The following is a 27,051-nucleotide window of genomic DNA, read 5'->3' as shown; positions in this document are numbered from 1 at the left end:
TGTAAGCGGTTTTACTCTAAGCTAGCTAGGCTAGCTGTGAAAGGGATAAACTATTTATGATATCCTCAGTCTCAATCGGTCTCATTGTTGTAAACATGCATTATTGAACGGCAACACTGCCGCAGGACTCATTAACTCTTAGATCATCTAAGATGGTGTTTTTTTGATGGTTAACAAATTTTATTTCCATCAAAATTTGCGCTAGCGTTATACTGAAAGAGAGGGGGAAGCACTCACCATGTCGGTGTCCGACACTGGTCCAAAGCTTGTCACGTAAATGTTTGTCCTCACTTCAGTGACGCTTTCTGCAAAACCAGAAAAAAAGAAGAAGGATACAAAACTTGAGGAAATGCTACAGTATTTTCTCACATGCATAAGGACCCCCCCCCCCACATTTTTTTCTTTTAAGGTTTGTTTATAACTCAGCAACAACTTTGTTTCTTTCTATGTTTCTTTGGTTGTGTTTTGCTTCCTTACTTTTTTGGTTTTGTTCCTTTGTATCTTTGGTTCTTTGTTTCTTTGTGTATTTGTTTTTTTCTTTTTTGTTTGTTTGTTTCTTTCATTGTTTATGCTTCCTTTCTTTGTTTCTTTATTTCTTTGTTTCTTTGTGTTTTTTCTGTCTTTATTTCTTTGTGTAGTTATTTCTTTGTTTGGGTTTTTTGTTTCGTTGTTTCAGTTTTAGTTTCTTTGTTTTATTTTTGTTTCTTTCTTTCTCTTTTATGCTTTGTATTCTGCCTCTTTCCACGCCCTCTCTCTTTCCCTCTCATTCGCTCTCTTTATCCTTATCTCTTTTTCTCTCTCTCTCTCTTTAAGTCTTTTACCCCCCTCTCTCTTGTTCCTCTCTTTCTTTTCCTCTTTTGTTTATCTTTCCCTCTCTTTCTTTTTTGATTTCTGACTCTCTTTCCTTCTCTCTCTTGGTTTTTCCCTCTCATGCGTTCAAGTCAAGTCATGTTTATTTGTATAGCCCTTAATCACAAAGAGTCTCAAAGGGCTGCACAGATCAAAACCTATTGCTAACTATTATTACAGACTATTATGACACCATCCCCTCATCTAAAACCTACATGAGGGCAAACAATACACATATTATCTACATAAAATATAGGTTATTCATATGCTAAGAGTAGAAGTGTGTTTTAAGCTTAGATTTAAACATTTCCACCGAGGTTGCAGATCGAATCTCAGGGGGAAGAGCATACCACAGCACCGGGGCCCAAATTGAGTATGCTCTCTTCTTGGCTCTTGGGATCACTAGTAGACCAGCATTTTCAGAGCGAAGGCTCCGGACTGGAACATAGGGGGAAATTAAATCTGAAAGATCTCCCTTTCTCTGTGTCTCTCTCCTCTCCCTTCGCTCTCTCTCTCTCTCTCTCTCTCTCTCTCTCTCTCTCTCTCTCTCTCTCTCTCTCTCTCTCTCTCTCTCTCTCTCTCTCTCTCTCTCTCTCTCTCTCTCTCTTTATTTATTCATTTATCTATTTTTTGTTTAACTAATTAATTATTTAATTTATTTATTTATTAATTTTTGTTTTTATTTTGGAGAGGTGGGCGGATGTTTGAAACTAAATAAATGGAACTACTTTTCAGAGTTATTTCAGACAAAATTAACCCATTTAACCCATTGGGCGGCATTAGCTATGGAGGTAGAGCGTCGCATGTTCGATACCCGGCACTTCCCTGTTATATGTCGAAGTGTCCTTGGGCAAGACACTGAATCCCTAATGCCCCCAATAAGCAGGTAGGTGCCTTGCATGGCTGACTCCCTATTGATGTGTGAGTGTGTGTGTGAATGGGTAAGTGTGAAGCACATTGTAAAGCGCTTTGAGAGGTCTTCATTGACTTGAAAAGCGCTATGTAAATGCAAACCATTTACCATTTAAGGTGGGGATTACTTTCTGCAAAATGACCCCAATTTATTTGAAGGGTGGATTAAAAACAACCCATTTAGTTGGGTCAAGTCAACCTTTGAGTCTCCGTATTTCATATTTGCCCTTGAGGATTTTAGCACTCCTATCTGGTTGCATTACACAATGCAGTAACATCTAGCAGTCAATTAATACACACTGCCTTTTAAAGTAGGGTGGCAGTGTTACGGTTATGGTAGTCCAAAATACAAGGGAGCACAATTTCAAGTTGGACAAAAAGACACCTCATTGGAAATTAGGACTGCACGAGTGGAAAAAGCCCAAATCGTGTCCGCCTCCTTGTGAGTTGAATCAGCTCCTTTGGGGCGGATGTGCCAAGCAGGCTTTTGGACTTTTGCAGAGACAAATAGCTTCTCCCTAAGGCGCACCAACTAGAGAGCGATGAGGCTTTTATCCAAAAGCGAAGAAGATACTTGGCGCTAACTATGTCCTGGACCTAAGAGACCACCCACAGGTGAAGAGACCCCTTCTGCGTTAAAGAACCTCCCACGAGAGGAGCGATCCGCTTCCACATGAATCATCTCGACGACGCGAAGGGTCCTGGCAAAATACGCAATTATCACCACGCCGAGTCAGCAGATTGCATGGCACGCGTTGGAGCAGGAGGAATGACTTTGCGCCCCTTTTTTCCCCATGCCCCGTAATTCATCAGAACATTCAAGGCAGAGTAAATTGAAACCTGACTTTTTATTTCCCCGGCACACTGTAAATCTGGCCGCATTTGCAGGTCAATTGGTTGCATTGTCGAACCCTGTTATTAATCTTTACATTTTTCATTACATCATTATTTTTTTTCCAATTTTTACTTTCTGATTGTAGAACAACCACTAGAGGGAAGGTTTCTTTCCATCCATCAAAATACCTACCTACCTAGCTACCTAGCTACCTAGCTACCTACCTACAGTGCATCCAGAAAGTATTCACAGCGCTTCACTTTTTCCACATTTTGTTATGTTACAGCCTCATTCCAAATTGTATTAATTTGATCTCTTATCTCAAACTTCTACACAAAATACTCCATTATGACAATGTGAAAAAGTTTTTTTTTTTTTACCTTTTTTGAATTTATTAAAAATAGAAAACTAAGAAATCACATTTACATAAGTATTCACAGCCTTTGCTTAATACTTTGTTGATCCACCTTTGGCAGCAAATACAGCCTCAAGTCTTTTTGAATATGATCCCACAAGTTTAGCACACCTATCTTTAGGCAGTTTTGCCCATTCTTCTTTGCAATAAGTCTCAAGCTCAATCAGGTTAGATGGGAGACGTTTGTGCACAGCCATTTTCAGATCTCTCCAGAGATGTTCGATCGAATTCAAGTCTGGACTCTGGCTGGGCCACTCCGGGACATTCACGGAGTGGTTCTGAAGCCAATCTTTTGAGATCTTGGCTGTGTGCTTTGGGTCGTTGTCCTGCTGAAAAATGAACCTTCGCCCCAGCCTGAGGTCAAGAGCGCTCTGGAGCAGGTTTTCATCCAGGATATCTCTATATATTGCTGCATTCATTTTTCCTTCTATCCTGACTAGTCTGCCAGTTCCTGCAGCTGAAAAACATCCCCACAACATGATGCTGCCACCACCATGCTTCACTGTAGGGATGGTATTGGCCTGGTGATGAGCGGTGCCTGGTTTCCTCCAAACATGGCGCCTGGCATTCACACCAAAGAGTTCAATCTTTGTCTCATCAGTCCAGAGAATTTTGTTTCTCATGGTCTGAGAGTCATTCAGGTGCTTTTTGGCAAATTCCAGACGGGCTTCCATGTTCCTTTTACTAAGGAATGGCTTTTGTCCGGCCACTCTACCATACAGGCCTGATTGGTGGATTGCTGCAGAGATCGTTGTCCTTCTGGAAGGCTCTCCTCTCTCCACAGAGGAACGCTGGAGCTCTGACAGAGTGACCATCGGGTTCTTGGTCACTTCCCTGACTAAGGCCCTTCTTCCCCGATCGCTCAGTTTAGAAGGCCGGCCAGCTCTAGGAAGAGTACTGGTGGTTCCAAATGTCTTCCATTTACGAATAATGGAGGCCACTGTGCTCATTGGGACCTTCAAAGCAGCAGAATTTTTTCTGTATCCTTCCCCAGATTTGTTCCTTAAGACAATCCTGTCTCGCAGGTCTACAGACAGTTCTTTTGACTTCATGCTTGGTGTTTGTGCTCTGACATGCACACTCAACTGTGGGACCTTATATAGACAGGTGTGTCCAAATCATGTCCAATCAACTGAATTTACTGCAGGTGGACTCCAATTAAGCTGTAGAAAGATCTCAAGGATGATCAGGGGATGCACCTGAGCTCAATTTTGAGCTTCATGGCAAAGGCTGTGAATACTTATGTAAATGTGATTTCTTAGTTTTCTATTTTTAATAAATTCAAAAAAAGTAAAAAAAAAGAACTTTTTCACATTGTCATAATGGAGTATTTTGTGTAGAATTTTGAGCTAAGAGATTAAATTAATACAATTTGGAATGAGGCTGTAACATAACAAAATGTGGAAAAAGTGAAGCGCTGTGAATACTTTCCGGATGCACTGTACATACATACCTACCTACCTGCCTACCTACCTACCTACCAAGCTGCTTAGCTACCTAGCTGCTTAGCCACCTGCCTAACTACCGACCTACTTACCCACCTACCTACCTTCACATATACCTATCTACCCACTCTCAGCTACCTAACTTTTTACCTATCTAATCTTACCCATCTGCCTCCCTACCTCCCTACCTAAACCCTTCCACATAGCTAGGTCTTTTTTTCCAATTTATACTTTCTGATTGTAGAACCAAGTTTTTTTATATCCATCAAAATACCTATGCACCTAACTAGCTACCTACCTAACTACCTAGCTACCTAGCAACCTGGCGTCCTACCTACCTACCTACCTACCTACCTACCTACCTACCTACCTACCTACCTACCTACCTACCTACCTACCTACCTACCTAGCTAGCTACTTAGCTACCGAGCTGCTTAGCTACCTGCCTAAGAGTTACCTACCTACCTTCATATATACCTATCTACCCGCTCTCAGCTACCTAACTTTCTACCTATCTAATCTTACCCAACTGTACCTCCCTACCTAAACACCCTTCCACATAGCTAGCAAGCTACCTACCTACATATATACCTACCTGCCTACCTAGCTACTTAGCAACCTAGCTGCTTAGCTACCCACCTGACTACCTACCTACTTACCCACCCACGTACCTACATATATACCTATCTCCCTACCTCCGTACCTAAGCACCCTTCCATATAACTAGCAAGCTCCCTACCTACCTACCCACCTACCTACCTGCCAACCGACCTACCTAAGTTTACACACCTACCGAATCATACCGGCCTATCTTATCTTACCCACCAACCAACACAACCATTACCCAAAATATGTGATTTAATTTATATCAAATGCAAAAACGTTTTGGGGGTTCAACACGCTTTTAGTTACACCATTAGAAGTTCATTTGTTCATTTTAGAGCTGCTTATACGAACTAGTTTGTTTTCATTGGAGCCCATATCAGCAAAAGTTGGGCAGCGGCCCTGGGACACCATGGACATGGTTGCCAGCCAATCGCCGGGCAGACCGACAAACAATAACATATGTACAATTAGTCATTTTTAATTCATTTTTTGTTTTACTTTTGGCTGATATTTCGAAGAGTCAGATCATTCAGTCAGATCTATTATACGGTATATATCCACTAAAATCGATTTATCTTAAATCATGAACTGCAATTCAACTGACGAACTACCTTCTGCATGAGAAAAACGTGGAGTGAAAAGTATCGTGTCGGGTTCCTCCGCCTGGTCGCAGCTTCGAAGTCCTGGTGGTCGACAGCCTGGTAGCTACGCTTGTGGGCTTGACAGCACTCAGCCGAGCGGAAAGGAGATTTCCGGCTGGATGACTGAGGAAAGTCTGCTCAAGCATGTGGCCTTACTTTGAGGACCATTTGCTTGAAATGGCAAAGCTTTCGACTGACATATGTGGGCTACTCATGTCACAGCTCTTTAACTGAAGGGACAATGCGTCTGCAGACTTATACTTACATTTGGGAAAGGTTGCTAGCGGTGTAGAGTGGCATCTCTTTATACGAGCATCTCTAAACACCAGAATTTTAGTGTCCCATTTTTATTTGCACCAAAAACCTAGCTGGCTATATATAGGAAAATCCAGTTACCGAGCAGTCCCACAAGTGACCACTAGGGACGCCTCAAAACCGCTCAGCGCCTTTGACTCCTCCCTGCCAGCAGCAGCTTGCCAGCTAGCGCACGCAAACTACTACAGGCAAAAAAAAAAAAAAAGAACGGTGCTGTAAAATGTTTTTATGTGTATGTTCATTTAAAGCTACAGTAACTTTATTTTTAAGTCTACAGCACTTACATATCATCAACAGTCTCTCGATCTTATACCTGTCAACCTCCAATCGCTCCTTTATTAATGAGTAATAGTAAATAACAATAAACCTTAAAAACACTACGCAAAACCTATTTACTCACAGTAAAGCAGACTATGTGGAATATCGCAACAATATTAGCACAGGAGATGCATTTCTTCCATAGAAGTAGAATTCCTACACGCGGAAAAGAACCATTTTCCTGCACTGTGATGCAATTTGAGTTTTTCAATGTTATCAAATGCAATGCTGTAAAAGGGACTCAATCTGTTACTTTGCTTGAATTCTGAGCATTTCAATAATCAAAATGGTTTATCTACCTATTTCATGTACAGACGCTCCCCATACTTACAACCATTCGACTTACGAAAAACGGTAGATACGAAAAAAAATTTCGGGATGTCGAAAAATATCCAGACGTTGCTGTAAGTTAGATTTTGTATTGTGTGCACCTTTTTCCGAGTACGGGACATTACTCTAGTGCTTCTTTCCGCTGCTACCGGCGTGTGTCGCTGTGAGAGGTCACCCAGCATCCACTCCGAAGAAGAAATCTGCTTCCTCTTCCTAGTTTGTGTGTAAACATAGTATACTGTATCCCCAGCGCGCTAGGAACTTTGACATTATTGCTTAATATCTCGTGCATCCATTCAATATGGTCGGTGTGAAGTATAAAGAGGAGGCGAGCCATTTCATTTGAAAGTGGAATAAGAAAGCTTGATGCGGTTGAGAAAATGGTTGAATTGCTTTTTTTCCTGCCACTTTTTACCGCGGAGGAGGAAGTGGCCTAAATCTTGAAGCTCATCTTCCAAAAGTAAGTTAAACTTAACTTTATTTATCTTTATAGAACATATTACATTAAAACAATACAGGTTACTTATACAAGCCTTAAACATACTTATATAAACCATACACATACAAAATATAGCACTGAAGCAACTTACAAACAAATTCATAATTCAAACGGTCGTCCATAATTTGTAATTAGGGCAGCGACTGTACTCTTAAACGTCTGCTAGTTACCTATTCAAAAATGCATATCATTGTTGGTATTTAAAAAATCAAAAGCTAAAAAAGCTAAACAAATAAATAAATAAAACAATCTCCATTTTTCCCCCCTTTTTATTTTCTCCTGGATGACATGTGCAAAAAAATGCAGATAAATATTTTTAGAACTGCCCGAGAATGGTAGGAAATCATGAAATTCTCTTCATGATATTTTTGACGGGCAGCATGGCGGCGCAGTGGTTAGCGCATGTGCGGCACAGTTCATGTCTTGGGAACCTCCTGCGTGGGTTCAAATCCAGCTCCAGACTTCCTGTGCGGAGTTTGTATGTTCTCCCCGTGCTTGCGTGGGTTTCCTCCGGGCACTCCAGTTTCCTCCCACATTCCAAAAACATGCATTACAGGTGAATTGGCCGGTCCAAATTGTCCCTAGGTGTGAATGAGCGAGTGGGTTGTCTGTCCCCGTGGGCCCTGCGATTGGCTGGCAACCAGTTCAGGGTGTCCCCTGCCCACTGCCCGATGATTGCTGAGATGGGCGCCAGCACCCTTGCGACCCTACTGAGGATAAGCGGTGTAGCTAATGAGATGAGATGAGATGAGATGAGATATTTTTGACTCAGGTATTGCTCAGGTGTCGGATTCAAAGCAGTCTCGTCAATAAAAAAAAAAAAAATCAATGTATAGTTTCCTCCTGGCCCTTATGCTAACATCTTTAACCAAACATTTGCCCACCCATATTACATACGGGCGGTATATCAGTCTTACCTCCCAGGCCAGGACGGAGTCGGTTATCATATCCGTCCAACAGCCTGTCCAAGATGCGCGTGAAAATGGTGATGTTATTACTGTCATCAGGTAGCGGCTCTCTGTGTCCGACGACGACGGCACTTAAAGAAAGGACACACAGAGGTTAGTCTCAAAATAAAAGTTGGCAAACCAAAGTTAAGAAAAAAAGAAAAAGCATGAAGCTATTCCACTTTATATGGGACATTTTCACAAGGCGGGTGAAGAGTTTATAGCAGACACTCATAATGAGGAGAGAAGACATCAATGACTTTTTAACAGGAGATGACTGTACAAAAATCCCTCACAACGCCAGATTCCAAATCTGTTCTAAAACCCCCTGATTTGTAGACCATAATGCATTTCTGGAGTTTCTCTGACCTGTTTGGCATGCACTTGAGCAACCAAACTGACCTTCCCTTCACTGGAATCAAATGTTTCCTTACTCTAAAGCAGGGGTTGGGAACCTATTTGACTCAAAAAGCCATGAAGGAAACAAGCGGCAAAATCACAGGTAAGAAAAATACAGAGACTTAAAGTGACCATAAAGCACCATTTTTCTTCTATTTCTTTGCCCAAGTTTTTGCTTTTTGTGGTACCCATAGCAGTAAGATGGCGGAGTATTATGTCATCTTCCTCTAGTTGCGGCTCAAGCTAGGTAAAATAAATATACTTTTCTCAAATTACAAGTATTTATTAAACATGCACATCTGAATGAAATTTCATGTATTTTGGATACGTATTAATTATTAATGAATCACCTTTTTTACGACTAGAGGCGCTAAAAAATACGTACTGTCCTTTTAAGTGCAGCTCTAGCTGATTATGGATACATACTGGTGGTTGATTTATTTCATATGAATTCTTAATGTTTTTTTCATTTTTTAATCTTTTTTTGTAGGGAATTAAAAAAAAAGATATTTGAGTGTTTTATTCAAACTTTTTTGTGGAACCCAATTTGGAACCCTAACCCAACATCCGGGGGCCCCCAGGTAAATTGAGTTTAAGAACCCTGATTTAAAACAAAAAAATCAATATACAGTGGAACCTCGGTTTTCGAACGCCGCTCAGTTCGAAGAAATCGGAGTCCGACCCAAAATTTTGAGAAATTCTTGCTTCGCTATTCGGTCAAAAAATCCGAGTTCGAACGCCGGTAATGCGTGAGTGCGTATGCAAGGGTGCGATGCTGAGCGGCGTACGGGTGTAGATCGCTCTTTTTGTGACCAACTGTTATTGCGTGCGGACGTGCTTTGTTTTGCTTTCGCTTTTAATATAGGTGTACGAAGTGTTTTAGCCCCTAATTATGCCTCCGAAGGAAGTCAGTGCAAGCAGCAAAGTTGCTACAGGTGAAAAAAGAAAAGTAGTGCGTACAACTATTGCATTTAAGAAAGAAATAATAGGAAAATATGAAGGAGGTGTGCGAGTGTCTGATCTTGCTAGGGAATACAGCATGGCTTCTGCTGACCACCACAAAGGTAAGAAATCCTATTCATAATTCTTTTCTTTATCCTTTTTTTTATTTTTACACGTTCATGTTAGCGTAATCTTTCGTATGGAAGATTACGATAACGCGAACAAACGATTAGCCTGGGTTAGCTTTATGTTTACGTTGAACATTCAAGGTAAACATTCAGGGTGTAGGAACGGAGACCAACATTTCCAATTAACCGCTCACCACTTGTTGTGGAGACCCGGGTGCTAAATGACTTGTAAACGACCTGATTTTTTTATTTTTACACTTTCATGTTAGCGTAATCTTTCGTACGGAAGATTACGATAACGCGGACGTACGATTAGCCTGGGTTAGCTTTATGTTAACGTTAAACATTCAAGGTAAATATTCAGGGTGTTGGAACGGATTAAAACAATTTACATTATTTTTAAAGGGAAAAATGTTTTCGGTGATCGAACAAATTGGTTTTCGAACAGGGTTCTGGAACGGATTATGGTCGAGAACCGAGGTTCCACTGTAACTACCTACAAATCCAAATTATTTTAATAGAGATGCTTTTTCGACAGTTAAGTTACTCCATAATACAGAGAATATTTACGTCTCATAATAGTCACAGGATTATTGAAAGTCCATTATTATATAGTTAAAGCAGTGATAAATAAATAAGTACAGCCTTTAATTAGGAAAATCGCCCACGAAGGGATTAAATGTTCCAATCAGCAGACACGCGATGCAATGATTGCAGTAGTGTTGCAGGAGCAATGGTAATTTATGACATAATGACTATAGTTAGAAGCCAGCAATGAGTTTTATGGAGAAACCCTGCAAATCTGTCTTCTCTGGTTTAGTTTTCTCTGCGATAAAACCAAGACACAAACAAATAGACTGTCCACCATTAGAGCATCACCCGTTTTGAGACACTGAATTTTTTTTCCCCCTTTTGACAGGGTCATTCACCTCTAGAGCGGCCTACCTGATTGCTTGTAAAAGATTGTGATCCCGGTCAAACTCGTTTAGGTCTTTGAGAGTAGAATGTCTTTCTGGGAAAGCCGCACCAAAAATGCCAAGTTCTTTTTACATGGGGGCAGTTTTTACATCTAGTTTAATTTATTTGACCACCTGTAAAAGATGGTGTTGATATTGTGGGATCTAAACCTCTTTTACTTTGGTTCACATGTGAAAAAAAGACAAGTCAGAGTTCGGTCGGAGTGACAGTTTTTATTTCTTCTTGCCAGAAGGACACCGGCCTAATATGTGTTAGTCACCGTTTGTATCGCCTTTTTATGCAGTTCCAGTCATGAATTGCGAAGCAGGATATGACAAAAAATGTAATCATTAAAGACAGCTGGATCATGGGTTTAAACACAATGAACAAGGATGACCTTCACACTTGATATGACTTGAAAGGAAACTAGCTTTTCTCAGACAATTTCATCAGGATATATCTGTTTGAGAACAGCCCCCCTTATTTAAACTCAAGGGCAGATGGCCGGATGCTGTTTGGGACCTTGGGTTTTTTCAGCAGGTCAGAGACACCATACACTGTTCTTATGGGTTGAATATGAGGTCACATCACCCTTAGCAAATCTGAATTGATACCATTAATTAGACACACATTTCTAGTTTAATTTACCCTACAGATATTTATTATCATTGTGGACTGGGAGAGTGGAATGTTTATCTAGGGAAAAATGCTCAGTCAACAAAACCAAAAGTTGTGAGTCAGCTATTTTGGCCCTTTTTCACATTTAGGGTAACCTACACAACTGCCTGTAAAATATACTGTTGATATTAAATGTCGTTCTGTCATAGGAGAGTGGAATGTCCTTCTGGGAAAGCCGCACCAAAAATTCCAAGTCGTTTTTTAATGGGGGCAGTTTTTACCGCTAATTTAACTTATCTGACTGCCTGTAAAGGATGTTGTTGACATTCAATGTTGTTCTGGACTGGGAGAGTGGAATGTTTATTTGCGAAAGATGCTGAGTCAACAAAACCAAAAGTTGTGAGTCAGCTTTTTTGGCCCTTTTTCACATTTAAGGTAACCTACCCAAATAACTGCCTGTAAAAGATGGTTTTGATATTAAATGTTGTTCTGTCCGGGGAGAGTGGAATGTCTTTCTGGGAAAAAACGCAGAGTCAACAAAACCCAAAAAGCGGAGTCAGCTTTTTGGGGGCATTTTTCACATCTAGAGTAACCTAGCTGACTTCCTTTGAAAAATGGTAGTCATATTTAAACTGCTTTCCGGTTTCTTGGCTTGACAGACACACAAACAAACAAATTTACATATACGTATTTAGATCCCGAACCAAAACATTATCACCACTCTTGCCTTGCTCACAGTTGATAAAAAAACAGACCTGTGAGAGTCACTCGGAGCCCAAAAAACTAAAAATAAAAACTTTAGAAAAGTGATCTATTATATCTTCATAAAGCACTACAATCAGAAATTTAGAATCCAAAATGTTGTGACTGATTCATGCAACTTTCATACATAGCGGGGAAGAAAATGAAAGCTACAAGCATGTCAAAAGCTTTTGTCTGTTTCACTCATGTTTGTGTCGCTCAACGTCGCTCTATCTGTCTGCCTTTGCACATTTGCTCAAGTTTGTCTCATGAATAGTTCATTTTCAACTTCTGACTGTCAAACAGTTTTACTGGATTTTAGTGCATCTGTAGTGTCAAGCGTGGCGGTTTAAAGAGAATATGGTTTACTTGATCACTATGTTAGAGGAACTAATAAATGCTGTGTGAAGAACTTGGTGATAATGCTAGTTTAAGGCCTCAAAAATCACAAATTCCAATGTTTTTTTAATGTCACAAAATCCTGAAGACAAAGCCTAAATGGCTTGATCATAGCAATACATTTCTAATACAATAGTTTTAAGTTTGTTGAAGCTATCGAACCGCGTCAGTTTCATAGACGCATTTACCGAACCCTACAGTAGTACAAAAGAACATACCTGTCAACCTCTACGTTTTTGCTGTACAAAGTACGTTTATTATGCATTTTAAGACGTGCACGACATTCAAGAAAATCTGTATGGAAAAACCCAAATTTGTCAATTATGGGTACCATCCGGTATACACCGACTATCACGAAATGGCAAAGCAATCAAGTCAAACGAGTTTGCCTCGGTAGCCTCTATCTTGGTATGGTTTTTTTCATTGCAAACAAAGCGAGCGGTTTGATGCTACTGTGCGCATGCGTCTGCCGCCTTGAGATTTCCCATCATGCATCATTCCGATCATACGTGAACAAAGCGAAAGCAGAGCAGTAGGCCTATATTACAACATAGTTTTGAATTTTCTTTGGATACAATCATCAAGTCGCAATGGCCGAACCTGAATTAAAACGCCGTAAGTCATTCTGATCTGAAAACAACAGGCGTGGTTGATTGAGTAAATTTGAAATACATGTGGACTTAAAAAACATCGGATTTCATATGGTAGTTGTGTAGTGAAAGGAAGTCCGTATCTTTTTATAGAACTGGCTTTTTCGGCTCAATTCATTAAAGAGAATTGAGCTCTCAACCGGCTCACTTGCTTTGATGCATTTGATTCACACCCCGAGCTTTTATCGTCGCCGGCGACTTTAATCGGGCATGCTTAAGGACTGTACTTCCCAAATCCATTCAATACGTGGACTGAGCAATTAGGGAAAAAAACAATGGACTGTGTGTACAGTAAGAGCAAACATCCAGTTGGATCTGCCCATCTCTGTCTGTCCCTCACCCCCTCATACACCCCCCTCCGGAGGAAAACAAAGCCTATACAACAAGGACAGTACAAACATCTTCTTTGTTCCTCTATCCCTTTGTTTTCCTCATTCTCACTGTAAAATGTGGACCTGGAGTGCCACGTCCAATTTCGTTGTCACAATATATCCCATGTTGTAACAATGACAATAAAGGTATATTCTATATTCTATATTCTATTCTATATTCTGTATATTTTATATTCTGTATATTATATATTCTATATATTCTATATTATATTACGACTTATAATGTTGTATAAAGGAGTTGAGAAAAAAAGGAAGTATAAAAGGAGAAAATGAAAACAGACCGGTTTGTGGTTATCCTTTAAATCAGTACATTACCACCAATAATTTAATGCAGAATTGATAATTTGAATAAGAAAATGTATTATTCTACTTAATTATATTTGCATGTATTTTTTCTTTCTACGGTGAATGTCCATAGTACTTCATTTTTTCACTTTTTTTTATAATAAACCTCATTCATGTCGAGCAACTCAGTATCTGACAACAAAATGTTAATTACAATATATGTGTATGATATAATGAAACACATGTATAATATAACATGTTAAACTACATAAATAAACACGTTTGAAAAAAAATATGGTGAAAGTTTATTTTGTATTTTGTAAGGGAATATACGACAGTTTGTAAGGGCATGGAGCCCTGGAGGTTAACAAGTATGAAATAATATAATTTTTTTCTAATTCATGGCACATCATTTTTCAACTGCTGCACAAAGCGAACTGTGCAGGACAAAACCAACATAGCGCATGACCTCACAAGTAACAGAACTGAAAATCAGTGTTACCTCTGCGGTTGCCATTTGGAGACCAGGTCAGATTTGTGTGGCTTCATCTAGAGTGCTACTCTCATGTAATTTTTACGGAAAAGTCTGTTCCTTCTGTTTTTATGTCAAACACCCCCCAAAACGAGTGTTTGCAAAAATACATCGTAGCAAATGGCGTTAAAAAAAACAGGGCTTTCTTGGCACTAATTGGCTTTTTTCTATTTGTTGATGCCAAAACGTTCGGACTAGAGGAATGTTGTTCTGAAGAGTTGCTGTTGGACCTGGTTTTGCTAAGTTTCAATGATTTTGTCAAGGTGTTTATCTTGGATTTCTGCTGCCTCTGTCTTACTCACGCTGGGGAAATATAATGCGTATAGATATGTTGACCTCCACTACATGGTCTCCACCGAACCCCTGACAATGACTCACCAAACTCCTAGGGTTTGACCAAACCCGGATTAAGCACCACTGCAATAGACCCACAGGTTGCAGCCTCCTTAAATAATGATATTTTCACGTTATGGCGTGGAAAATGATGTTTCCTGATGTGAACCCTGTGGGGTAGTGTGAAGAAGCAACTAAAAGTCAACAGCCCAAACATTACAAATGAGCTAAAGGCCGCTATCGAAGCCTCCTGGGCAGCGATAACACCTCAGCAAACCCACAGGCTTACTGCTTGCCTGCCACGCCGCATGGATTCAGTATTTTGTGCAAAAGGATTCCCAACGAAGAACCGAGTGCATTTATTTACATTAACAGAGCAGTGTTCTCGTATGCCCGCGTCCCTGCGTCCTAGACGCATCATTTTTGCTGGGGACGCATAGTGTCAAATCAACGTGCGTCCCCAGGACGCAACTTTTTTGACACAAAATTGTCATTATTACCCGATTATTTTTGTTTTTAACAAAGATTTACCACACTCAAAACTTTTCGTCAGGCAGATCCGCCATTGTTGTTTTAGTCTCGCGGTTCGTGTTTTCGTCTGCACGCCGATCTCGCTTCGAGATTACGTCATTGTTGTGGTGGTTGTCGGCGAGGGAAGGTTAAGTATGCATACCTGTCAACTTGTACGTTTTTGCCGTACAAAGTACGTTTATTATGGATTTTAGGACGTGTACGACGTACAAGAAAACGCAAATTTGTCAATCATGGGTACCATCCGGTATACACCGACTATCACGAAAACGGCAAATCAATCAAGTCAAACGAGTTCTAGTTGTGTAGTGAAAGTTCGTCTCTTTTTAGAGAACAGGCTTTTTCGGCTCAACTCATCAAAGAGAGCCGGTTCTCAAACGGCTCACTTGCTTTGATGCATTACGAATCATTATGTTGTATAAAGAAGTTAAGAAAAAAAGGATGTATAAAAGGAGAAAATGAAAAAAGACAGGTTTGAGGTTATCCCTTTAATCAGTATATTACCAACAATAATTTAATGCAGAAAATGAATTAATAATTTCAATAAGAAAATGTATTATTCTACTTAATTATATTTGCATGTATTTTTTCCTTCTACAGTGAACGTCCACGTTACTTCATTTTTGAACTTTTTTTTATAATAAACCTCATTCATGTCGAGCATCCCAGTGTCTCACAACAAAATGTTCATTAACAATATATATGATATAAGGAAACACATGTACAATATAACATATTAAACTACATAAATAAACACGCTTGAAAAAAAATATGGTGTAAGATTTTTTTTGTATTTTGTAAGGGAAAATACAGTTTGTAAGGGCATGGAGCCGTGGAGGTTGACAGGTATGAGTTATGCCTCCGAAAAAACAGTTAGTATTAGGTGAAAATCAACACAAAATTGGTCATTTCTTCAGTGTCAGTTATAAATCGAAACATAATGCAGAAAGTGATAACAACGGCAATAGTTCTGGCACGACAAAACGGTGGAGAAATTCTTGGGAAGATCGCGGAGACAAAAGAAAATAAACAAAAGAATATAGATTAATATAATTATTTCAGCAATATTAATTTATATAATGTAAAATATTGTTGTGAACTGAAAACTCTTGAAGTGATAACTATTACCAATATTATTACCAATAAACTGTGATGATTAAAACTGAATGAAAATATAGATTTATATTCTATATTATATATTTGTCGCCGATTTACAATTTCAACCTCGACAACACTAAATTTTGGGGACCCATAGGTCTCTGTTGGGACCCATAGATTTTTGAGCATGCGAGTCCCAGGGACCCATCACTTTTCACAGGTAAAATGAACACTGACAGAGATGTATTAAAGTGCGTTATGTATGGGTCTGGCCTTGATGCGGCGAGGGGGCTTGCGTGTTCCAGTGACCCTGGAGAGCGATACCGTCGGGAGCTTGCTCCTGGTAGGGTCACCCATGGCAGGCCGGTCTCCGGGGTAGGTTCCAGACAAACAAAGACCCCAGCGTGTCGGTACGCTGTGAGGTGGCAGCCCCACCAACCGACTATCCTGCGGAGGGCTAACAACTCACCCAGGAGAAAACCCCCTTTGTTACGAAACTGACCAGAGAAAGAAGCCGGACTGACCAACACGGTAACGGACCCCAGCCTGCCCCCGACCAACGAGTACGGATCGACCTTCGGCGTAAGACCCGTGTCGCCACCTGGAATGTCCAGACACTCCTTCGCCCCGGAGCTGCCACCCTGCTGTCCCGAGAGCTCTGTCTCTATAACATCACCCTGGCAGGGCTCTGTGAAGTACGATGGCAAGGCAATGGTGAAACAACAGCTGGCAACCATTGCTACATCTGGAGTGGCCCCGAGAGTCGGACCGGCCTTTACGGTGTGGCTCTCGCCATTCCAAAAGCCCTCCAGAGGTCCCTCATCAGCTGGACACCAATAAGCGACAGACTACTGTCTGCTCGCTTCCTCCACCATCACAGCAAGATGACAGTGATCGTCGCCTACGCCCCCACTGATGTCGCTGATGAGGATGCGAAGGACGTGTTCTTTGACCAACTCCACTAGGCTGTCGACCAAGCCCCACCACACGATGTCACCATCATCCTCACTGATGCCAACGCCACTCTATCCAGCAATGATCGGCCCACCGGCTCACCTGTCGGCACCACCTTCGTTGACAGCACAACAAACGACAATGGCAACCGCCTCCTCCTCCTCTGCCACCAAAACAACCTTTGTGTTGCTGACACCTGGTTTCCCCGGAAATGCATCCATCACTGGACGTGGTACAGCCCAGATGGCAGAACCAGGAAGGCATTGGACCACATCCTGATATCACGACGCTGGAAGTCGTTTGTAACCAACTGCCGGGTGTTCAGAGGAGCACAGCTTGGCAACACAGACCATCGTCTGCTGGTGGCCCAGCTCAAGCTAAAGCTCCGAGCCAACCAGCACAAGACTCTGCCTCGCCCCGACTCCTCCCGACTCAGCGACCCCAACATCGCCAGAGACTTCAGTTGCTCCATCCGCCGCACTCTCGATGCCCTGGCTCCTGACAAGCTGACAGACTGGGCGGCCTTCAAGGAAAGTGTCCTCCAGTCTGCTCACAATGTCCTCGGACGCCCGCGATCCTCCCCGAGAAAGCCCTGGATATCAGAGAGGACACTAAACATCATAGACCAGCGGCGTGAGGCCCGGCTCCGAGGCGACCTCACGGAGTATCGGAGACTGAACCGCCTGCGCAATGTGGCCATTGCTGAAGATAGGGAGAGGTTTTGGCAGGCAGAAGCCCAACAGCTTGAGTCCGCGGCCAACAACAACAACATGAGCCGCGTATTCAGTCTACTACGCCAAGCCCGTAGCGGCCCACACATAAAGACAGCCCTGGTAAAAGACTCAGACGGCAACCTCATCATGACAGAAGCCAACTGTCTCGCGCGCTGGAAGGAGCACTTTAGCCTCCTCTTGCAGCACAGCACCATCCCGGCTGATCCCACCCTCCTAGTGGCTGCAAACACAGCACCTCCTAGCGACGCCTGCTGCACAGACCCTGTAACACCCGAGGAAGTGAGAGCTGCTCTGAAGAAGCTGAACACAAAGAAAGCCCCCGGCATCTGTGCCATTACCGACGAGATGCTCAAGGCCGGCGGTGATGGCATGGTGGAGTGGCTAACCTGCCTATTCAACCAGGTGTGGGAATCGGAGCAGCTGCCCACCGACTGGACCAGAGGAGTCATCATGCCCTTCTGGAAATGCAAGGGTGACAGGCTTGTCTGTGGAAATCACATAGGTATAACCTTACTCTCCATCCCGGGCAAGGTCTTTACCAGGATCTTGCTCAGCCGTGCCCTTCCAGCAATCAGAAGCTGCCGCCGTCCCCAGCAGGCTGGCTTTATGCCCAACCGCTCCACAACGGACCACATCTCTGCCGTCCGTTTGCTGATAGAGAAGACCCGTGAATTCCGTAAAGATCGCCATCTATATATCGGATTCATTGATCTGAAGGCCGCCTTTGACACCGTCTGCCACTCTTCACTGTGGAACATCCTCCAAGCTCTCGGAGCACCACCCAAGATCATAGCCCTGTTCAAGCTACTCTACAGCAACGCAGAGAGCTGTGTCCGTATCAACAGCATTGATTCCGACTGGTTTACTATCTCCAGCGGCGTTCGTCAAGGCTGCGTGGCTGCTCCCGACCTTTTTAATTGCATCATCGACCATCTGATGTTCAGGGTTAGAGAGCGCATCCCCGGAGTGTCTTTCGGCAACTACCACCTGACTGACCTGGAGTATGCTGACGACACCATCATGCTCAGCACTTCCTACAGCCAGCTGAAAGACGCTCTGGGCATTTACAGCGAAGAGGCAGCGCGGCTTGGCCTCCAAGTGAGTTGGACGAAAACCAAGTTCATGTATGTTGGTGATGGACCAGATCCACCTCCCATCCAAATTGGTAGCGACATCGTAGAGCCTGTCAAGAGCTTTGTGCATCTGGGGTCCATGGTGACACACAATGGGGACCTAAAACCAGAGATTCTCCGCAGAAGAGCCCTGGCAGCATCTGCTCTGCAGTCTCTCTGGAAACCACTCTGGCGGCACCAGACCATCGCACGCAAGACGAAGCTCCGCATTTACAACCTCGCCGTACTCTCTATCCTGCTTTATGGCTCAGAAACATGGCCCCTGAACGACACCCTGGCCATAAGAAGCGACGGTTTTGATAGCAGGGCTCTCAGAACCATCGAGAACATCAGGTGGCCCCAACGAGTCTCCAATAAAGAGCTTAGAGCCCGCACGTGCCAGCCCCGAGCATCTTCCTTGGTCGCACAACGCCGCACCCGCTGGTTTGGCCATGTCCTTCGTCTACCACCAGACCATCCGACACGAGCCATTCTCCAGTTTGACCCAAAGGCAGCAGGCTGGAGACGACCACGAGGGAAACCCCGCACTCGATGGCTCGACGTCGTTGCGGGCGACCTCCAACAACACGGAGTTGCTGTAGAGGATGCAGAACAGCTGGCACAAGACCGCCAGCATTGGAAAAACCTGGTTCATCTGGTCGGCTCAACGCACAGGGACGGGACCCCCCGACCTTCGCTGGAGCAATAATCAATGTATGCTGAGATCTGCTCTGGGTGCTTGCCTGGCGTTTATGGGTGTTTACAGTTTCTACTGTTCTGTGGGTTTTCATAAAGTGTCTCATCAGTAACAAAAGATTGTTTAACGATCTTCCATAAAAAGGATTCCTCAGTGATGTATAGCCGAAACAGTGTCTGTTGGTGTAACAACGTGGCTGCAAACTGTAGTTGAAACTTTTCCCTATATATTTTGGACCGGAAAAAGGACTTACAATGTCGTTTTGGCTTCACACCAAAAAAAAGGAAATTAAAAGGGGACATTATCATGGGCCTTATTTTATCTCTGAGCCAGATATACTCATGAAAAGAGCCCCATTTGGCTCGCGAGCCATACGTTCCCAAACACTGCTTTAGAGAATGAGACAAATGAACACAATTTCATACATGAATCAAATCAATACAATTTTCCACAACAGTAACTCCAGCATGAAGAAACTTGGCTCCAGATAAAATGTAACATATTGGAAGGATTTTTTCCTCCTCTCTCAGGGTAGAGGGATGCTGCTGCCAACTCAGAGGTGTGCAGTTGTAATCGATGTAAGGGCCTTGAGCAACTCGAGTGAGGGCGAGCCAATGTTTATTCCCTCCCCGCCATTTACAAATCTTCTTCACTTCTTAGATGGCATGAAAACCCATACCATAGGAAGATTCTGGCGGGCAGCAAGGATTAAATTTGTCCCGCCAGAGTCTCATAAACTTGTGTTGATAGAACACATATAGATAATGTGTGATATTTTTAAATATATATCTGTGAAGTAAATAAAAAAAAACCTAAATTTCTCCTTATATAAATGATCGCAAACGCCATGGTCAGCCCTTCTATTCTATTCTATTCTATTCTATTCTTCCACCCAAGCTAAAGCACGCACTCTCGCTGAGTCACTTGTTGCGGTGTTTGCCCTGCCCCTCCTGCCCTGTAATATAGAATAGAATAGAATATACCTTTATTCTCATTGCTACAAAATGGGTTGAACATATTGTGACAACGAAATTGGACGTGGCACTCCAGTTCACATTTTACATTGAGGATAAAAGAAAACAAAGAAGATAAAGGAATAAAGAAGATGTTTGTATTGTCCTTGTTGCAGGCTTTGTATTTCTCCGGAGGGGGATGTATGAGGGGGGTGAGAGACAGACAGAGATGGCCAGATCCAACTAGGTGGGGGCAGGGGGAAGCTCTGTACACATGTTTGATGTTGCTGTACACACGGTCCAGTGTTTTTTCCCCTGGTGGCTCACTCCATGTATTGAATGAATTTGGGAAGTACAGTCCTTAAGCATGCCTGATTGAAGTCGCCGGCGACGATAAAAGCTCCGTCGGGGTGTGCAAGCTGCTGTTTATTGATAGCAGCGGGAAGGAGATTTAGAGCTATGCTAACATTAGCATCCGGTGGAACGTAAACAGCAATCACAATGGCCACAGTTAGCTCTCTCGGTAGATAGAAGGGTCTACACGATACTGGTAGAAACTCTATATCGAGTGAGCAGTGTGTGTCAATGATTCAGCTGTTATTGCATCGCATAGTCCCCCACCCCTGTTTTTACCGGAGTCTCCATCTCGGTCGTGACGGCTGGGTAAAATTTGACGTTTTCCCCAAGTTGAACATTTTGAATTTTGGCGATGAGAAAAAAGGTGTGGCGTAGAGAGTTCTATTAAAAAAATTACTGCCCACTACAAATTCGAAATGTAAAAAATGTAAATAAATAATAATATAAATAAAAGTTGTGCTTTTCACTTGGGGAATTTTGCTTTGGTGACAAACATATGCTGGATCCTCAGACTCTTTAACTATTTAATTTTCTGTATCTTCTGCTCTGCATTCAGGTTTTTCAGCTTACTCTGATGTTTTCTCTTGTAGTGCCGTTTCACATTAAATTCCTTAATTACGGCCACATAAGCTCCACAAAGAAGACGCATGGGTTTACCGGCAATGTCAGTTAACAAATATTCAGCCTCTCCTTGGTTTTGAAAGCCTCCAATTTGGATTGCTCGGCCATTGTGAGGGTTTAGCATTTGTAATCGACAGCAACAAAAACATCACCCTGCTTTTTTCGGTTTAACCTTCTGTTACATCATGATAGAGAAAAGGTCGTTCCTGGGTGTCCGCTTCCTGACACTAGAGACTCACTATTAATGCACTAGTTGGTGTGATTTTTCAACTAGCCCACGTGTTCTTTGTCAGTAGATAGTTTTAAAAGTGGCTGCGCTCGTCAGGCTACGGCTAACTCGATTGATGCGGGAAGTTTGACACCTATGTCCTAAACCGTCCACGCTCCGGGTCTCACAAAATTCTATGGGAAACACTGAAAACCCAAATCAAAAGTCTCATTTCCACTGGAGCAGCAGAGGCAACAGGGACAGATCAATACTCGGTACCCGCTAACAGGCTTATGACGTTTAATATTGCCGGAAAGGTGGGACTCAGCAAAGCAATTTAGGATATTGATCGCGACGTTGACGTCACCTGCAGAGATTGGATTATAATTCAAACCCGGGTGACTGATGATTTCAACTCCACTAACAAGGATACATCCCGATTCCCAAGTGATCCGCGTTATACTGTTGCCGGGAGCGTGTAAAATCAAATAACCTTAATTAGCGAGGCTGCAGGAGGATTATTGAAACCTAATAAGCTTCCTGGCTGCAACCTAGTTTGGATCATATAAACATTAAAACAGCTATCATCCAAGGCTAGAAAAATTGTGAGAGTGCGCTAATTAGCACGGGCAAGATAAATACATTCCATGTCTCAAAATGATGCATGGGTCGCCCTTTCCGACATAGCTAATCTTTCATTTGCAGATCCTCCAATCAACAACATGATTATGGGTTTGTCTTCTATCAAAGGGAGTCGTGTTTTCTTTTCAAACCTTAACAATGAAGAAGATTTGTCTTGCTGTTTCTTTGTCTGTGGTTGATTCGCCTTTTTAAGAAGATTATCTGTCATAGTCCTGCACTCACGCTTCCAGATTCAGTGGACAAATGATAAAGGCGTAGATGCCTTATTTCTAGTTTATAGTTTTTTTAGTCTAGCTCAATTTACAACTGAGGGCAGTGTACAAGGAATACTTGTATATTTGCTCATTTATAACCCCTTTGTAATCCGTTCCTGGAATCACTTTTCACTGTCACGAGTATAATAAGGCGTTACCAATAACCCTACTGTTGTTACCACATGGTGCTTTTTCCGCTATCTAATACTAAATACTTCTGAATCATTCTCATTGTCACATAGAACCCTCAAACTCTTGAAGGATGGGCAGGTTTGTATTTACCTACAAACTACAACCGAATTCTGTTATGGCTGTGTTTCCTCAAGCGCAAGTGGAGAGCGGCAATGCTTATATAGAAACAAAAAAAAACGCCGAAATATCAATGGGGCGAGCGTGAGCACATAATTTACGGTAAAAGTGTGCTGAATTTTGGTCTATTTATTTGCAGTATTACAACATCTTGGACAATACCCAGAAATGGAGAAGGAGATCTTCGAAGGGTTTGAAGCCCAGAGACAAAATGGATATGGAGTGTTTCGGGTAAGTGTTAGTTTGCAAGTTCTCAAGATTGCACGACCAAAGAAAGGACTCTTCTCACCCCTCTTCACTTACTTGTGCTTCTGTTTTTTTTTTTTTCCTTAAACAAACTTAGATATCAAAAATTGGAGCAGGGCGGCTGTGCGCTAACCACCCAGCCAGGGGTTCAGGGTTCAAGTCCAGCTACCGCAGCCTCATCGCGTGGAGTTTGCGTGTTCTCCCAGTGCCTGCGTGGGTTTTCTCCGGGTCGTCCGGTTCTCTCTCGCATTCCAAAAACATGCATGTCTGGTTAATTGGCCAGTCCAAATTGACCCTATGTGTGAATGAGTAAGTGTAGGGTTGTCTGTGTCTGTGCGCCCTGCGACTGGCTGGCAACCAGTTCAGGGTGTTCCCTGCCCACTGCCTAAAGATAGCTGGAATTGGCTCCAGCATCCCCGCGACCCTACTGAAAATAAGGGGTACAGATATATATATCCATTAACCTCGGTTATCGCGTTTAATGGGGACCAAAACCACCCGCTAAAATTGAAAATCTGCGAAGTAGCGACGCCCCTTCAAAAAAATAAAAAATAGAAAAAAATCTCATCTCATTATCTGCACCGCTTATCCTTATTAGGGTCGCGCGGGAGCTGGAGCCCATCCCAGCCATCTCCGGGCAGTGGGCAGGGGACACCCTGAACTGGTTGCCAGCCAATCTGCAAATCACATTAGTTCTCGCAGCTAGCTGCGTTCTTCATCGACGCACGAGCCGAGTGATCCACCGCTAAGAGTCGTACAGCTGGGCAATTTTACGTCCACCCGGCACAATCGGAGACAAATTCACGACAGGGTTTTTACTTGCGCCGCACCGCGGGTGCCGTTCGGTCGCTCCCGCGAGCGAGCCCCTAACCCGCGGCGCGGGTACTTTCGGGCGCGATACGCACGACACCGACACAGTTACGGGGGTCCCGCGCATGTCCGCCGCCTTTCGCCCGCCGCACACGGATGGCCGCCTGTCGTCGCGCCGCGCTACTGGGGTCGTCGGACGAGCGGGCTCCCTCCCCAGTTACGGGGGTAGCCCGATCACGCCCGCCGCCTTTTCTCGCATCGCGCCGTGTGACGCCGCGTCCGCCGAACTTGCTCCGTCACTCGGCCAGGGAGTGACACCCGCCATATTCTTCACATGTATCACTGATGCTCTAATGGCTAAGTGTCAGCGCTCTCCCCATTACTACTCGGGTTCGATTCTAGTTGCATACAGTATTATGTGAATTTCATAATCGAAGTCTATGGTAACGCAAACCTATTAATACTGTATGCAATCCCGGTTCCCATCCACTCTATTCTGCGGTATAAGTAGCGCAACGGGTTATAAGTCGCACTTTAAAATTTCTGGCCGAATTGGGGTTTTTAGGTGTGCCTTATAGTTTGGGATACACAGTAAATAAGTAAATAGTATGAAGGGTTCACTGCTTCCACAGATCCGTGTAGACGTTTTTCTTCAGTTTCTTTCATTACGTGGCAGTCTTTAAAGCAGTTCTAGAGGGTCATCTATGCGTATATATACAATCATTTGGAACACACTAGTTTCTGGTGTTTACTCTCTAAATGACGGTAACTAATTATGGTTTTCCAGTAAGGCACCCAACACTAACTACATAACTATGCCATGCAATAGGAATCATTCAAGCATCGTAACAGTGATAATATCCTATATATATATATATATATATATATATATATATATATATATATATATATATATATATATATATATATATATATAAAATATATATATCTAATAGTGATAATATCCTTTAAATCCAACAGGCAATACGACTGCCAGCCTTCTACAGGCAATCATAGATAGTCAGAAACTTTGACCTAGAATAACCTTGTCCCTTTGCCTGGCACAAGCTGCAGTTTCTAATCGGAATTGTTAAGCATCAGAAGTCACCTATTGGCCTTCACTTTATTGGAGTGGCCGTCTTGTGCAGGACGAAAAATACAGTTGCTTGCAGAGTAATATTACACTTTGTGTTTGGACAATATTTCGCGCCATCGGTACACACAACGACTAATGATGAGGAAATCATAAAATGAGGGCATGTAAAATGAAAGGCAGCTTTTGAAGATTTTTTTAAGATTCAATCTAATTATTTTATGTTCTATACCAGGGATGGGCAAACTATGGCCACATGAAGCCCCGCACGCTTTATAATCTGGCCCGCTTAATAAAAATGGTCAAAGTGTAATAACATTATATACAGTATCATAGTAAATAAAGTACGACTGATAAAAAAAAAAGAAATAAAAAAACATAAATTTGTGGGCCACCTCTGTCCTCAGCGTCCCTTTTGTGTCTACTGCAAAACATAACGTCAGAAATACTACAAAATTTCTAAAAAAATACTACAAAACCAAACATGTTATTGTATTTTGACCGTTTTCGTTTTGCGGGCCGTATAAGAAGGCTTGACGGGCCACATTTGGCCCGCGTCCTGTAGTTTGCCCAAACTTACCTTAAAATGAGGTATATGATGGTCTTGTATCAGGATTTAGGTTGTGCAAAAAATGTGTTATTATTCAATACTGTACATACATGCATCCCTCTCGTCGTCACAGCAACATCAATTAAAGGGTCGGCGTGTTTGTACTCACATACAATCGACAACTAAATAGGAATAGTGGCACTGTCGCTAGTTCAAAGTATGATAATGCTGAATTTCTCCTCATGGAGATATTCTCCCTACCGTACCTATTCACATCCAAGCGAAATCTACAACTTTAGAATTAAATACTGAGATATAGAATCAGCTTATATGCCCCTATTTGGTTTTGTGTCACCAGTAGTGACTGGTAGGCAGCGAGTAGGGAAGGGGGCTTGGCTTATACAGTATCAACAAACCGACTGAAAATAGATGAGGCAAGCGTAAGTGCAGAATTTATGGTAGACGTCTTCTGAATTTGACCCTTTTTACCGGTAACATTTTTTTGGCAACACACCACGCCGGGAAAAAAAAGAAAAGGTCTTAGACAGTGCTCACAAAAAAAGATCTCGGACTTGTTGAATCCCAGAAACAAAATGGATATAGAGTGTCTCACATAAGTGGTCATTTGTAAGCTCTCATGAATACACGTTTTCTTCTATTTATATTATCATGTGGCTATTTTAAAACAGTTTGAAGGGGGTTGTCCTTTATGCGAGTATATTTGATGTTTTTTAACTCGGTAGTTACTTTCAGAGGAAGGTGCTTCTTTTTGATGTCAGTAATCTGAACGGTAATTGAGTTACTTTTGACTGTAACTAATTACTGTTTTTCAGTACACGCCTAACATCGTCCGTTCATGTATTGTTCGGGAAAGAAAATGGAAGCAAGACAACGCATGAATGATTTCTGTTACATTCTATAGTGACACAGCCTCCATATTAGAAATCTCAGTCACACAGCTGTGGTCCGGGTTTTCTGGCACCGTGCCTTTCTTTAATATGATTTTCTATCAACTTCTTACTTCTCTCTCTACCCCTCTTATTTCTTTCTCTCATCTCATCATCAGCCTTTTCCATCCAAATACTCTCTGCAGTGTAGTACAGTTCTTTATAAATGCGGCTTCTAAAACGAATAATGTGCTGATGTGGGTTTGCTTTTTGGGAGTCCTGAGTTTTGACATTGCCGGCATGCTAATTTGCATAGGCTGGACTGTAATCAATCTTGAATGGCGTGCTAAAGATGGCCGGTGAAAGAAAAGTGCCAATTGAAGAGAGTCTAAGCGAAGAGCACGCTGCACTGTCGCTCAAAGCCCTTTTGGTCTTTTCTTCTTATCCGTTTGGCTGTCATGCTGCCACTCTTGGATAAGACGAAAACACCACGTCGGGTTTGAGGCC

General features: G+C 42.5%; 1 protein-coding gene and 1 pseudogene across 2 annotated transcripts in view; both read right to left on the bottom strand.

The window, feature by feature from the left end:
• Nucleotides 1-27,051, bottom strand: part of gabra3 (gamma-aminobutyric acid type A receptor subunit alpha3) — a 160,193-nt gene that overhangs the window by 71,478 nt on the left and 61,664 nt on the right. For both annotated transcript variants that reach the window (XM_088320438.1, XM_088320439.1), the window contains exons 3-4: nt 8,083-8,204; nt 238-305 (exon numbers count right to left, since the gene is read on the bottom strand). In XM_088320438.1, the coding sequence (XP_088176564.1) occupies nt 238-305; nt 8,083-8,204 (190 nt within the window). The remainder of the gene's footprint in view (nt 1-237; nt 306-8,082; nt 8,205-27,051) is intronic.
• On the bottom strand, nt 23,818-23,958 carry LOC148349497 (5.8S ribosomal RNA; annotated as a pseudogene).

Source organism: Urocampus carinirostris, chromosome 17 (assembly GCF_059441175.1).
Source record: "Urocampus carinirostris isolate Australia breed hairy pipefish chromosome 17, RoL_Ucar_1.0, whole genome shotgun sequence".
Taxonomy (NCBI): domain Eukaryota; kingdom Metazoa; phylum Chordata; class Actinopteri; order Syngnathiformes; family Syngnathidae; genus Urocampus; species Urocampus carinirostris.
The sequence above is the reverse complement of the archived record's forward strand: the minus strand, read 5'-3'. Positions and strand labels throughout refer to the sequence as shown.